Source organism: Seriola lalandi, unplaced genomic scaffold (assembly GCF_002814215.2).
Source record: "Seriola lalandi dorsalis isolate HSWRI2012SDOR001 ecotype SW California unplaced genomic scaffold, Sedor1 jcf7180002054303, whole genome shotgun sequence".
In the NCBI taxonomy this organism is placed as follows: Eukaryota; Metazoa; Chordata; class Actinopteri; order Carangiformes; family Carangidae; genus Seriola; species Seriola lalandi.
Window position 1 is genome coordinate 460,253 of NW_019524856.1, and position 14,243 is coordinate 474,495.

The following is a 14,243-nucleotide window of genomic DNA, read 5'->3' on the forward strand; positions in this document are numbered from 1 at the left end:
GTGTATATAACCTATTACACCTGACAACACGTTGGTAGTTAAATCTATTGGTAATACTGTGTTTTTTAACGTGTGTAAATGTGGGTTGAGAAAGCAAACTCGGCACGGTTTGACCCAACTACAATGCCGTAGTCGGCACCGGCAAAATTTACGACAGTGCGCCGATCGTACGGCAGTTAATGTTGTAGCTACGATAGTGCGGGTACCATGTGAGAAGTTTGGTTTTGGATTTTCAGACTTTATTTGAGAAAAATAAATAAATTTTAACTATCCGAGGCGCCATGCACGAAAGGTCGCTTCCCGCTTCTCCCAACTGGTACTGCTCGCGCTGCAGTGATGTCAACAGCGGCGGTTTGCTGGGCGTCGGAGCTAAAAACATCATTTATTTGATTGATGTGTCTGCATCCTCCTGCAGGGTTGTAGGTGAGTCTGCTGTCACTGCTGGACTTCACACACAACACGCGGTTCACTCTGCTGTTTGTGTTTAAGTCCCTGCTGCCAGAAAATGTGTTAAACACCGGTAGAAGTCGTGTCTTTGTCCAAATCAAGCTGATGTTGGGAGTCTGTGCTGTCAGAGAAACAAATCTCAGTTATAGGATGGAGAAGTTACAGGAAAAGGATGAAAACTATTAGTTGATTAACCAACTCGTCAGCCATAGAAAGATCAATTAAATCTTTGATGTTTAATCTACCCAAGTTCAAGTAACATTTACATCAGTGATGTACTTTTTTAAATGGGTGATTGAGCATTAAAACTGTACAATCCCCTTGTGATTTGAGCTGGAAAGATCAGATGATCAATCAGTTTAACAAATTTTCACAATCAGTGAATCCGTTAATCCATTTATCAAGCAAAAATGACCCATTTGTTGGTTTCAGCTTTTCTAATGTGTTTCATCATTGTAAACTGGAGAACTTTGTTAAAACAAACAATATGCAGATGTTAAATGTTGGGCACTGAGAAACTGTGATAGTCAGTTTTTTAGATTAAATAATTAATCAATCATAATTTGTTTAATGCACTTTCATGAGCCTCCAAAAACAGAGGATCCATTCCCATAATGCAGTTCAGTAGCATCTTTCATTAGAACCTCCCGAGCAAATGTCCACTCATGTTTCAGCACCTTGTGGCCTTTGTCCTGTCTTTGCATTGTGATGACACTGACGTCCAAACCTCTGTGTGTCTCAGGCGAGCTCGTCGGCCATAAAGACCTGGTGTCAGGCTTCTCGTTCTGTCAGCACGCAGGACAGAGTCACATCTGTGTCAGCTCCGCCGCTGATGGCAGTATTCGCTTCTGGGACTCGGACAACAGGACGCTGATCAAGGAGCATGCAGCTCATCAGGTGAGTGTCTCATCGCCACTGTTGCATTTCGACACACACCGTGCTGGCGCCCCCTTCAGGCTGCTGTCTGCTTTGTACCAGCAGCAGAAGGTAAGCAGGAGGCAGCTTTCTCAGCTCTGAAGCAAAGGCATTTTATTTTTCTTCTGTTCAGACACTGTCACACATTTTTGGTTTCACATTTCTGTGCTGTCATGGAGACACTGGACCGCTGTCCCAGTCTGGGGAGAAATGAAGCATCCGAGCTCGACTGGATGCAGAGGACAGTTTTCACTCTGACAAACGGCTCAACACATTTCTACAGTTGGCTCTTCTGCAGAAACTCAGTGACTGTTTATTTATTGGCGGTCAAAGTTAGAGAGGGCATTACTTATTTTCCTTTCATTGTAAAGGAGACATCAAAAGCATTTTGACCATCATAAGATACGAAAACCTTCCACTGAATTCAGACTAATTCATTATTTTGTCGTACAGTGTGAACATGACGTCGCTTACAGCTGTTTTGTCCCCTCGCAGAGCCCCGTCTCAGCAGTGCACTGGTCCCCGGTGGATAAGAACCTGGTGGTGTCGGGGGATGAGAAGGGCATCGTTGTCTGTCACTGGTACAACACAGGAGACACTGCCAGCTTCTTTCCCGAGCCCAGGACCATCTTCTGCCTCACCTGCTCCCCTCACAGCTGGAACTCTGTGGCCGTCGGGTAAGAAGATTTAAAATGGTTTTCTTCTCAACAAAACCCTGAAATACTTAAACTTACTTATGTAGAAAGAAATTCAAACATCTCTCTGGAGCCCCCCATTTAAAGAAAAAAAAAAATAGCATCCACAAAACTTCTTTTTATTTGCTTCTGAAAGATTCATCAAATAAAAATCTTTTAAATCTGACATCTGCAGACAGACGCTCTGTTTCCGCTGTCTGTCTCGAATCACAGCTGTTGAAAATTAGTTTCAGCTCTCACACGCACAACATTTATCAGCAAAACCAAAGAAGCATGGAAACATCAGTGACTGTGACGACGCTGTCATTGCACTGTCGCAGGTACAAGGACGGGATGATCGTACTGATCGACGTGAGTAAGAAAGGCGAGGTGATGCAGCGTCTCCGTGGACACGACGATGAGATCCATTCGCTGGCGTGGTCGCCTCTCCCCGGCGAGGACGCCCTCTGCAGCAGACCCGAGGACAGTGAAGGTAGCGGTCAGTTCATACAAACACCAGTCCCACATTCGCTTAGTGCAGTTTCTTTTACACAACTGACAAGATTTTGCTGGGACAAAGACAAAGACACTAAGTGGTGATGGAACACGGTTGTTGGTTTTATCCGATAGTAACTAATGGAGCGTGTGCAGGGGAGGAGAAGGGCTGCTATCTGGCCTCTGGGAGCAAAGACCAGACGGTGAGGATCTGGAGCACAGTGAAGGGCAAAGGTGAGAGATTCAGCCAAGTTTCAACCAAATTAGATTCTCTATTGATTCTAGTTGCAGGAGAGTCAGTAGTCGTCATTTATCACACTCACTGCTGACGTCCTTTTAAGTAAGATGGATCCTCTCGTCGTCCTCCACCTGCAGGTGTGATGACTCTGAAGCTGCCGTATCTGAAGAAAAGAGGCTCTGCGGTCGACCCCGGAGTTAAAGAGAGACTCTGGCTCAGCGTCCACTGGCCGAAGGGACGACCGACACAACTGGTGTCCAGCTGCTTCGGGTACACGCGCGTCTTTTTAATCAGAACATCGGCGGCAACCTGATGAAACACGATAACAGCAGAGCTCTGTAGTGGCTTTCAGCAGTGTTGGTCATTTGTTGTGCACGTATGTGTTGATGATATATCGTGTTTTGAGAGGAGCTATCGGTGCAGAAGTACTTTACAGAGACGTTATTTAACAAATGCCTACATTAGTTATGAGCCTTCTTGGGTTTGTGTCTGTGTGCGTCCTCAGTGGAGAGCTGGTGCTGTGGGACCTCACCAAGTCGGGGAAGCAGCGGTGGACTCTGTTGGGCACGTCTTCAGACGGTCAGAACCACAGCAGGATCGTCTTCAACATGAGTTCAGTTCACCTGCAGGACGACAGAGAGCTGCTCATCAGCACCTCCATGGACAGAGAGGTGCGTCACAGCAGGAGCTTCTAACAACCTTTGTTCTGACACATCCAGACAAACTTCACTTTTTTGTAGGTCTGCTGTATAATATATATTTATTTGTTATTGGACGGGGCTTTGATGACCTTTCATCCGGGCCAGGTAGAGATATCTTTTAGGGCTGAAATACCAAATCATGAGTCAGTCCGTGCTTGACATTCACGGCAGTCTCAGCCCCCTTACACAGCTCTTTTAGAAACTCATACCTTTGAGTAACAGCAGATATTGACCTTTATTTCAACACAGGAAGTCTCTGCTCTATAAAAGCAGGAAAAGCCTGAATTGACTCAATTTTGGTGAATGAACACTTACATTAAATCAACTCTTCTTCTAGTTTTATTGCTCTTGTTTTGTCTGTTGATTAGCAACAAGCTTGATGAGGCTGAGATGTGTATATATATATATATATATATATATATATATATATATATATATATAATATAACTCTCAGCAGGAAAGTGCAAATGAGAAAACTGGTACAACTCTCATATCTGTCTACTAAATATGAAGCTACAGTCAGCAGCTAGTTGGGTTAGCTTAGCATCCGACTAATAGCTGGTTCATCTTGTTGCTTTTAGCAAGCCGATATATTGAAGGAGTCGTGCATCTGCAAACAGCCCTGACCTGAGTCTTTATCCTCCAGATTAAATGCTGGGACCTGGACTCGCTGGACTGCTGCTGGACTCTTCCCACCCTGGGCGGCTTCGTCTACACCCTGACCTTCTCCCCCGTGGGTGCAGGGTGTCTGGCGCTGGGCGTCGGCGACAGCATGATCCGGGTCTGGAACACGCTGACCACCCAGAACCAGTACGACACCAGGTCCTTCTGGCAGGGCATCAAGTCCAAGGTCACGGCGGTAAGAAGTTTAAAACACCTCGTGGAAGTTTATCGAAGTGAAACATGAACTTTAATTGACTTCTGAAGGATTCAACAAAGCATGTAGCCTCTTTTTATTTGTTTGTAAAAACAAGTCTATAGAAAAGATATTCACAAAAACAGCTGCCTGCGCTGATCTATGGTATTAGCCCATCGTATATCTGGGAGTGATGAAGACAACTTAGAGTAGTTGTAATTCATATAGTCTGTATTTGAGGCTCTGGGAGTTTTGTGAAATATATTAGAAGAGGAAATCTCAGAGCAGCGAGGAAAAAGAAAACAATGACATTTCTCTGCTGTCAGAAAGTCGGCTTTTTAATAAATTCCTCAGCTGAGCTGCTGATAAGGCCACACACACACACACACACACACACACACACATACATACACACTCTCTCCTAATATTTTTCATTGTAATGTTTGAAACCTCAGTCGTGTCTGAGGTTAATGACAACAGCTGAACGATATCAGGCGTCTGGCCATTACTCCTTTCACAAACTGTGAGATAACGCAGGAGAAGCGGTTGAGATAAAGATGCATTAGGAAAGTTTTTCTCTCATCACAGCTGGCGTGGCACCCGAACAGGGAGGGATCCTTGTCCTTTGGAACAGACGATGGTAAAGTCGGAATCTACGACGTCTTTTCAAACAAGTAAGTTCTTCACATTTTACTTTTGTCTTAAGTTTCGTCACCTGATGGTTTCCAGTAGTTTTCAGTTTTATGTGACCTGCCTGGGGACTACGGGTGTAAATTAGCATTTTTGAGAAAGTAGCTCGTAGAGAAGTGCAGCAATGTGCTAATAAAAGCTGTGAAGAGTGCCCCCCCCCCCAACCTGCAAAAACAGATGACTGTTGCGATTTCAGTTGCACTTTAAGTTTGGGAACTTTTAGTGAAAGTCATGAAGTTGAACCGTTTTTGTTTTTTTTCACGGGGGACCTTGTGGATCCTTCCCATAATCCCTTTGGGGTCCCCGATGTTCCATTTTCCTGCAGCTGTCCACGTCCTTTACTCCTGACTGGTCATTTGTTCTGCTCCGTCTCCTCCCAGGCCTCCTCAGATATCGAGCTCCTATCACCGAAAAACAGTGTACACATTGGCTTGGGGACCCCCAGTGCCCCCGATGTCATTTGGTAAGTTCCTAATGAACTCTTAGCAACTGCTGCTGTTTGCCCCGAACGCTCTGACCCAGCAAAAACACCGGCGGCGGGAAGCCGAAAAGCAGCGAGTCAGCGAAACAGAAAAAAAAAAAAAAAAGCTGAAACATTTCTGCTCGCCCTTTTGTAATCGTCTGTAATTGAATGAGCTCAGAAAACACTGACTGTTCACCCCCCCCCCCCCCCCCCCCCTTCAGCCACTCATGGCGATATCAAGATGCAGGAAGTAGATTTTTACCTGCTGCTCCTTGTTCTTTATATTAAATCCTTTGAGTTTGCATGAATGAAGGGTAAACTACACATTTTACCTGCTATTGAGCAGATAAATGCAGGTGACAACAACCTTGGAGTTTCATAGTTTTCTTTCATAGCTTTTAATAGAGATGAAGGGACGTAGGTGTACGAGCCATTAAACTAGTTTTAAACAAGACACAAATATGTGAAACATTAAATTGTCCAATTAATTGCAAACATGCTAAATCACAGCTGAACCAGGAAGTGTTTGAGATAATTGGCTTCATGCAGAATCTCAACAATTAACATCAACATTAGTCTCCATCAACCTGAAACCATCTGTAAGTCTGTGCATGTGATGTTCAGGTGCGGCGGGAGGAAAGTCGTCCTACAGCCTGTACAGCTGCGCCGGCGAAGGCGTCATCCTGCAGCACGACCCGTCGAAGCTGAGCGGAGAGGCGTCCGACATCGACAGGCTGATCAGAGACACGAACAACATCAAGGTGGGAGCGAAGTTGACGTGATGATGATATGATGATGTACTTCTCTGGGTGTCTGGGAGATTTGGACTCTTCGTGAACCGTCCTTCCAGTTTTGTGCAGAATCCTGAAGCAGTCGAGCTCTTCAGCCTCTTTCTGCATGTCGTTAGAAAGTAACAGCTAGATGCTGAGTGCCCCCAGAGGGATCCACTCTTGGTCTATGTATCTTTTCAAATGGATGCAAGTAGTTTTAATGTCGTAATATAAAATGATATTGCACGCACGCACGCACACACACACACACACACACCTCTCAGGGTGGAGAAAACACCCAGGAACGTCACAGGAGAAGCTGACAGACTTGAGGTCGTCAGTGTGGACGCGTTGATGGAGCAGATATCTGTTTGAATGTGAATGAAGTGATTTGAACAAATTATAAAGGTGATCTCTGCTTCCCAACAGCACAAGCTGTCTCCACACACTGACCTCAGCTGGAAGCCAGATGGGAAAGTGGTTGCTATCGGCAACGAGGACGGGTGAGTGGACAACCTGGCCTGACCTTTTCTCATAATAGACAATTGTGCTGTGGCGTCCTGGGAGGGACCAACTGTCCGATGACAGAGCAGAGTCTTTAGGCGACAGGGAAATGGATTAGCTTGTGTGTGAACGGCTGCGCTCTGTTAACTGGGTCACATTCTGGGTGTATGAGCGGGTGTCACACTGACTCATCTGAATCACCCTCTGCTGCAGGTGCATCGATGTGTATCAGGCTCCCGGTCTGAAGCTGCTGTGCAGCATCCAGCAGCACCACAAGATCATCAACACGCTGCGGTGGCACCACGACCATGGCTCTCCGCCCGAGCTGCACTGCCTCCTGGCCTCTGGCTCCAGCAACGCCATCGTCTACGTGCACGATCTCCGCTCCATCATAGGTGGGCAGAGTCCTCAAACACACCGTTTTACTCAGTCTGTTAGCGCCCATGGGACTCTCTTTACCCTGAAGGTGGCTCATTCCCAGAGAGGGCCGCACCTCCTACAAGCTCCACCAGTTCAAATCTCAGTGAATGTGAGAAATCACAGACTAAAGAAGAGGAAAATAAAAACCTACAGCACGTCTGTGACTTGTAGTAGTTCCTCTGGGATGAAGATCACGTGTTAGCGATGTAACATTTAAAGGTTTTAACGTGAGTGTTGTGTGTCCGTGCAGAGGATCCTCCAGAGAGCCCCGTGGTGCTGACGGAGCCGTACCGCAGGCTGTGTGGTCACACAGGTAAAATCACCGGCATGGCCTGGAGTCCGCATCACGAGGCCCGGCTGGTCACCGTCTCGTACGACGGCACAGCTCAGGTCAGTACTAAGCATCATGGGTACAAAACCATGATAAATGACCTTTTCCTCTGTTTCAATTCACCCACTTGAATCCAGTCAATCTAACATGGGGTGACGCTGCTGGATGCTCTCTTCAGGTGTGGGACGTGCTGCAGGAGGCAGCTGTCTCTAACTACCGCGGTCACGTTGGTTACCTGCTCAGCGCGGACTGGTCTCCCGTCGATCCAGATGTGATCTGGACCGGAGGGAAGGACTTCACCGTGCAGGAGTGGAGAGTCTCCAAACAAGAGTTTACAAAACCACCTAAAGGTGAAACACTGTTCAAACACCCAGAAGCTCCAACACTAAAAAACAACAGGTTACACACTAACGTTCACATGCTTGACTTCTCAGGGAAGAAGATGGTGGATCTGAGGGAGAAGATGAAAGCCAATCCCAAGCAGAAGAAGAAGAACAAGAAGACGCCCGGGGCCGGAGGGGCCGCAGCGTCAGAGATGAACGGAGGGCCGGTTACAGGAGGAGAGAAGAGTGTGACGGGGCAGGAACTGTCCGGTGAAGATGAGGAAGATGACGTCAGCTCAACGAACAGTCCTGCACCTCCCCCAGGTAACGGAGCCGGAAACAACAGAGTAAGATTGTTGGGACCTTTTTTTTTTTTTTTAAGCGTCACAAATTAATTCTGACGTTTTGTTTCAGCCACTTTTGAGATACAAAGAAAATCTTCTGCTGCTGCGAAGAGCAAAGACAAACCAGGTACAGTTTGTACTTGAACTTCAGCTGGAAGTGGCGTGTGTGCACGTTTGTGTCTGTAACTGTGTGGGTTTGTTTGTGTCAGTGTTTGCGGACTCAAACCTGCTGAAGAAGAAGAAGCCTCGCTCCATGCTGCCCATCAGTACGTCCATGGACCATCGGCCCAAAGAGGAGCTGCTGCAGGACTGCATCACTCTGGCCTCGGTCACACACGACAGCGGTGAGTCTGAGTTCTGCCGAGGCCCGGTTCTGTTCACTGGGCTGTGATGAGAATATAGAAAGAGACTGTTTGTCAGAATGAGTGATCGCCTTTGCATCGCACACTTTGTTTCCATCTGGTTGAGTTCAGATTCAATAAGATTTGATTCACTTTTATTGTCACTGCTCACAGAAACGATTAATTAATGTATATCTACATAGATAAAAATAAACTAATGCATGTACCACCTCTTCACAGGGATGTATTATTATTATTATTATTATTATTTAGTTGTGGTGGTTGAGGTTAGGGTAAAGGGTTCGGCATTGTATTATGTCCATTAACGTGTGTGTGTGTGTGTGTGTGTGTGTGTTCCAGCGCCCCCTGCAGGCTGTGTCCCAGGCCAAGGAGAGCACATCCACCTCGGCCTCTTCTCTGACAGACAGGCTCTGCACCGCATGTTTGAGTCTGAAGGTGTGTGTGTTTTTTATTTTTCTTGTGTTGTAATCAGATTAGCACAGATGTACTGTGTGTTGTTTATAAATTCAAAGGTTTAATTAACACATAATTAAAAACTGACACCTTCACCGTGTGTGTGTCTGTGTGTGTGTGTGTGTGTGTGTGTGTGTGTGTGTGTGTGTGTCTTCAGAGGAGGGTCACATGGAGGCGGGTCACTTTGAGTCTGTGGTGTACCTGCGGCTGTGGAGTGGAGACCTGGAGGGGGCGCTGCAGCTCGCCACAGAGAAGGGAGAGCTGAACGACCACCTGCTCTCCGTCGCTCCCATGGGTGATGACTTTAATACTGACACATGTCGCGTTAAACCTGAGCTGTGACGGACACTCAGAACCTCCGATGCTAAAATTCGACTGATTAAATTACATTTAGTTAATTTAAGAACTAGATTCTTAATTAAGAGCAACTGGGGCTGGTTGCACTGGAGTTTTACTAAGTATCTCCTAATTTGAAGAAATAATCATAATTATTATGTAATAATTAAATAAAAAGTTTTTATAAATAATTGGCATGAAATTATTTAAACTTGAAATCATAACTAGAATTATAATTTGAATTATGAAAGTCACAACTCATTTTTACTGATGTTACTGATCTTTTTATTTGGTTTTATTGGAACATCTATCATTTTGACTGGTGTCTCATTTATTTTTCGTTTCTATGGAATAAATTTCTTTTCATAAAACTTGTAACTCAAAAGAGTTTCTAAACTTAAAAACAACATCTGACAGAAGAAGCAGGGACTTGCTTCTTTGCTTGTTCCCTCACATTAGTCTTTCATCCTTCCTTCATTGGTCTTCTTGCTGCTGATTTTGAAACGTGCTCCTCCAGCTGGGTTCCAGGTGTGGAGCCGGGCGGTGGAGGCCTTCGTCAAGCAGCTGTGTCTGCAGGAGCAGTACCTGAAGGCAGCGTCCCACCTGCTGTCCATCAACAAGCTGTACGAAGCCGTCGACCTGCTGCGCTCTCACAAGCTCTACAGGTTCACCGCTTTACTCCTTCAGTTTTGAACAGACATGTAACGACACACACGTGCTTCTTGTTGCCAGTGTCGTCTCCAGGTGATATTCATATATGTGTGTGTGTCGTGACAGGGAGGCCATAGCTCTGGTGAAAGCCCGGCTGCCGGCAGACGAGCCGGTCCTGAAGGAGCTCTACACCTGCTGGGCCTCTGTGCTGGAGAAGGACGGACATTTCTCTGCTGCTGCCAAATGGTGAGAGATGGAAAGATTTAGAAAACGTTCTCCCAGCGTTTAGTTTCTCACCTCTCTGCTGTGGTTAAACTAACATCTCTATACAGACATTATCTAAACCTGTGTTTCCTCTCTTCTCCCAGTTACTTGGCTGCCGGCGCCAGTTTCGACGCAGCCAAAGTCATCGCCAGGAAGAACGACGTCTCCTCGCTGAGGACGGCGGCCAGCCTGGCCAGAGTTTCCGGGGAGGCCGCTCTGGCTGAGTCGCTGGCGCTGAGGTGCGCTAAAGACCTGGCCGCTGCTGAGAACTGGGTCGGAGCCCAGGAGGTCCTGAGCTCACTGGAGGGTCTGTTGGTAAGTGGCAAAAACATCACGAACACAGGAAAATAAAATCATGCAGCTTATTAACACATGCAAACCAAGACAAGCCAAATGCAACAGGAGACCTGCAGGTTCAGAGTCTTTAAAAATGTGAATTAAAAGAACAGAGTGAATAATTTTGTCTGAAAAAGATGTTGTGAAAGTCAGATGACTGACTTGAAGAGTGATGTCCATCGTCTGCAGGTCCACAGGCTTCACCTCTGCGTCACCGAGCTGCTCTCCGTGACGCTGGCCGACTCTGGGGTCGCTCCTCAGTCCTGCGTCTCCAGCCACCTGTGGGCGTCGCCGGGCGAGGGTCACATCAGCATCCTGGACCGGGTGAGAGACGTGTGGGAGGAGCAGTTTGGCGTCTCACAAAAGTCGGCGGGACATCGCAGCGTCACCACTCTCCTGCAGGAACTGAAGTCTGTGGAGAGTCCAGCGCCCACGACCAACGTCCCCCTGAGACAGGTACAGAGTCCTCAGACTGATTCCAGCTGTTTCCTGTCTCTGGCTGTCCTCCTGTCTTTCTTCACGTCTCTTTCTCTCTCTTTCTCTTCGTCCTCAGGTTCTGCTGTATTCATCCCTCCATCTGACCCGGTCTGTACTGAGCTGGTTGATGGATGATGATGGACAGCTGATGAAGGAACTGTGGCAGGCAGCAGCTTGGCTGAGAGACGCCGGACATCTCTGTGTCTCTGCAGAGCTCTGCAGGCTGCTGTTCCCTGATGGTACTCACTGTCTGTCTGTCTGTCTGTCTGTCTGTCTGTCTGTCTGTCTCTCTCTCTCTCTCTCTCTCTCTCTCTCTCTCTCTCTCTAATGTCTGAATTGGTGCAACAGAAATTTTTCACTATTTCAACTTTAAATACACTTTTTCTTTAGCATGAATCAGAGACAGATATTGATCCTAAAGATTTCTGTTATGACTGATTTGGTCATAATTAATCAGCTGTACTTTTGATTATTGATTTAACAAGTCAATCATCCAGGAAAAAACACAGTGTGTATAATTTTTATTTTCTGAGCTGTGATGCCACCGTTCTCTGTTTCATCAGGTGACGTCACAGTTTGTTCCAGGAAATATCCCAGAACCCTTCATCACACAGAAGAAGAAGCTGCTTCAGCTGCTGCCGACAGTCTGCAGGCCTTCGTCCAGTACCACCGTCTGTACGAACGCTGGTGGAGCAGCTCGGGCGAAAACCACCAGATCCAGAACGGGTCGCCCCCCTCAGCAGCTGAGTCCGGCGCTGGAGACGAGGTGAAGGACAAGGTGGTGAACGAAGGGTTGTCAGAGTCACCGCCAAACGGGGAGGTGGATGATAAACTGGACTTTGATGCTTCACTTCTCCTGTGTGAGTCTCACGCTGCGTATCAGGCGACGCAGAGGTCAGTCAGACAGATCCAGGAGCGGCTGTCGGCCATGGTGCTGCAGCACAGCCACGCCCAGGGAGAGCAGCTCGACTCTGGGGAGGAACAGGCCGACGCGTCCACGCAGATATCAGATAACAGACGGGGGTGAGGACTCTGATACTGATGATTCATGATGGACTTGTTTCTTGTTCTGTTCCATTTTGTGATGTTTGAAGCTTCAAAAACCACATGAAACCTCAGATAGTTCAGACGCTTTGTGACATAGACTTATAGTGGTGGGAAATAAATAGGTACATTTACTTAAGTACTGTAGTTAAGTACAGTTTTGTAGAACTTATACTTTGCAGTTTACACCACTTTTTATACTTGTACTCCTACTTTTCAGAGGGAGATACTGTAGATTGTATTATCCGGCAGCTGTAGTTACCACTTAGTTTGTAGATATAGAGTTTACAGCAGCTAAGTTACTGCTAGTGGAGACTGATCTGAAGTCAGCTTAATAATCAAACAGTTCAGATTTTAAATGTTTGAGCTGCCTGGATTGATTAGTAATGGACTCGTAGTTGCCTGCAGTTTGACGGTTGTTGATCTTTGTGTGTGTCTTCTCTCCCTCAGGCCTGACGATCAGGAGACCTTCCTCTCTTTGTCTACCAGGATGTCAGAGCACCAGAAACAGCTGGCTGACCTGCCAGACACAATCAAGGTACGACACAACACACACACAGTATGAGATCGCATGACCCAAACAGAAAAAAAGAGTCTACAGCCACATTAGCGGCTCCATGAGGCTGCACGGCACGGAGCTAAAATGCTAACAATGACAACAACAAGCAGATATGTTAACTGTATGTATTCACCATCTTAGTTTAGCATGTTAGCATGCTACCATTTGCTAATTAGCACTAAACAAAAAGTAGAGCTGAGACTGATGGGAATGAAATAATATTTTTTTTAATCTTATTCAATATTTGGTGATAAATGAAATGCTCTGGACAAATTAAACTCTGACCTGATGATGGCACCGGATGAAAAGTTAAAGGGATCACTGAGGTTATCACAGTTCATCCTGAGAGGAATCATGTCACTGAAAACTAAAAGCATCAACCTGCTGGTGGCGCTGGAGGAAATGTCAGTGGGGTTCGTCCTGGGGAGATTATGAATAATTTATCCAGGTGTTCACCTTCTTGTATGAACTCCTAAAGGATTAAAGTTGAATTTGATGTGGTCAGACTTTAAGAAGTCGCACACCCACATCTCATCATCTCCGTCTTCAGCAGTTACATCTTTTGTCTGTTTTCTCTCTCAGATGTATCCTCATCCAGATGTTGTCGAGTGCTGCCTCGTTCTCCTTCACTTCACCAAGTCTTCACCGTCTGTCTCCGAGTCCCTGCAGCAGGAGGCCAAAGACCTGCTCCGTAAATACGCATCAGTGCCGCCGGTCCTGAAAGCCGCCCAGCGATTCCTCACCTGAGCCTCTCACTGCGAGACTAAAAGAAGCACTTCCACTGTACAGCTGTTTGTTGAATTAAAAAAAATCTTTAATAACAAGATGATGAAACATCCTGAGTCAGTTTGATTCTACATCCAGATGTGCGTGAGAGAGGCCGAGTTGTGCGGCCTGAAGCTGGAACAGGAGCAGCAGGTCACAGCTGAGTGATGTCATTTGATTCAACGAAGGACTCCAGCTTGTTTTATCTCCCGTGTCCTGATGTGACTGAGCAGTCAACACTGGTAAATGGATTTCTACTGGTCATTTTTTTAACCACCGCAAAAAATCTAAACAATGTTGTGCTTGTACCCGTCTGAGCCCACAGTTAATACATGTACATTTAATATTAAATATCCAACCAAACAGTGAAATACTGGACTGTGGCTGTATATCAATGAAAGGCCTGTTCAGAACTGAAAATGTTTGTCAGGTTAGATTCTAAAGATGGAAACTAATTGGACTGTCTGATGTAGTTTCTGTAGATTCACTGTAACATTTTCTGTTTTAGGACAACCTTGGAAGAAATGCAAACACTTCCTTTTAAAATGCCAACAAATGTCTGATTTGTTTTGTACTTTTGAAAATCTTTGGGTTCTGAAACGACGGTCGGATCAGTGGGATCACTGACATCACACAGTGTTATTGGAAAACTAAATTAGTTAGCGCTTACTGTAACTTTTGATTAAATTTTAATCTTTGTAAACACAAGCTAGAGTAAGAGAACATTTGTGCCGAATAATTAATTAGCAAAATATCAAATCTTTCTTAAATCACGTAATTGTTTCAGCACTCGTTGCATTCCTTATATTTTAAAGCTTTCCTTCT

General features: G+C 45.9%; 1 protein-coding gene across 1 annotated transcript; it reads left to right on the forward strand.

The window, feature by feature from the left end:
* The first annotated feature begins 193 nt into the window (after positions 1-193).
* gemin5 (gem (nuclear organelle) associated protein 5) lies at positions 194-14,126 on the forward strand. The gene is made up of 28 exons (XM_023406326.2): positions 194-423; positions 1,190-1,344; positions 1,858-2,039; positions 2,378-2,529; positions 2,667-2,765; positions 2,907-3,039; positions 3,275-3,440; positions 4,117-4,329; positions 4,915-5,000; positions 5,397-5,479; positions 6,104-6,240; positions 6,679-6,752; positions 6,967-7,148; positions 7,424-7,563; positions 7,683-7,854; positions 7,939-8,151; positions 8,242-8,298; positions 8,381-8,515; positions 8,873-8,968; positions 9,144-9,281; positions 9,840-9,987; positions 10,100-10,219; positions 10,342-10,552; positions 10,763-11,029; positions 11,127-11,289; positions 11,614-12,073; positions 12,545-12,632; positions 13,236-14,126. Exons 1-28 carry the CDS (start codon positions 282-284, stop codon positions 13,398-13,400), a joined length of 4,377 nt encoding a protein of 1,458 aa, XP_023262094.1. The 5' UTR covers positions 194-281; the 3' UTR covers positions 13,401-14,126.
* The last annotated feature ends 117 nt before the right edge of the window (positions 14,127-14,243 follow it).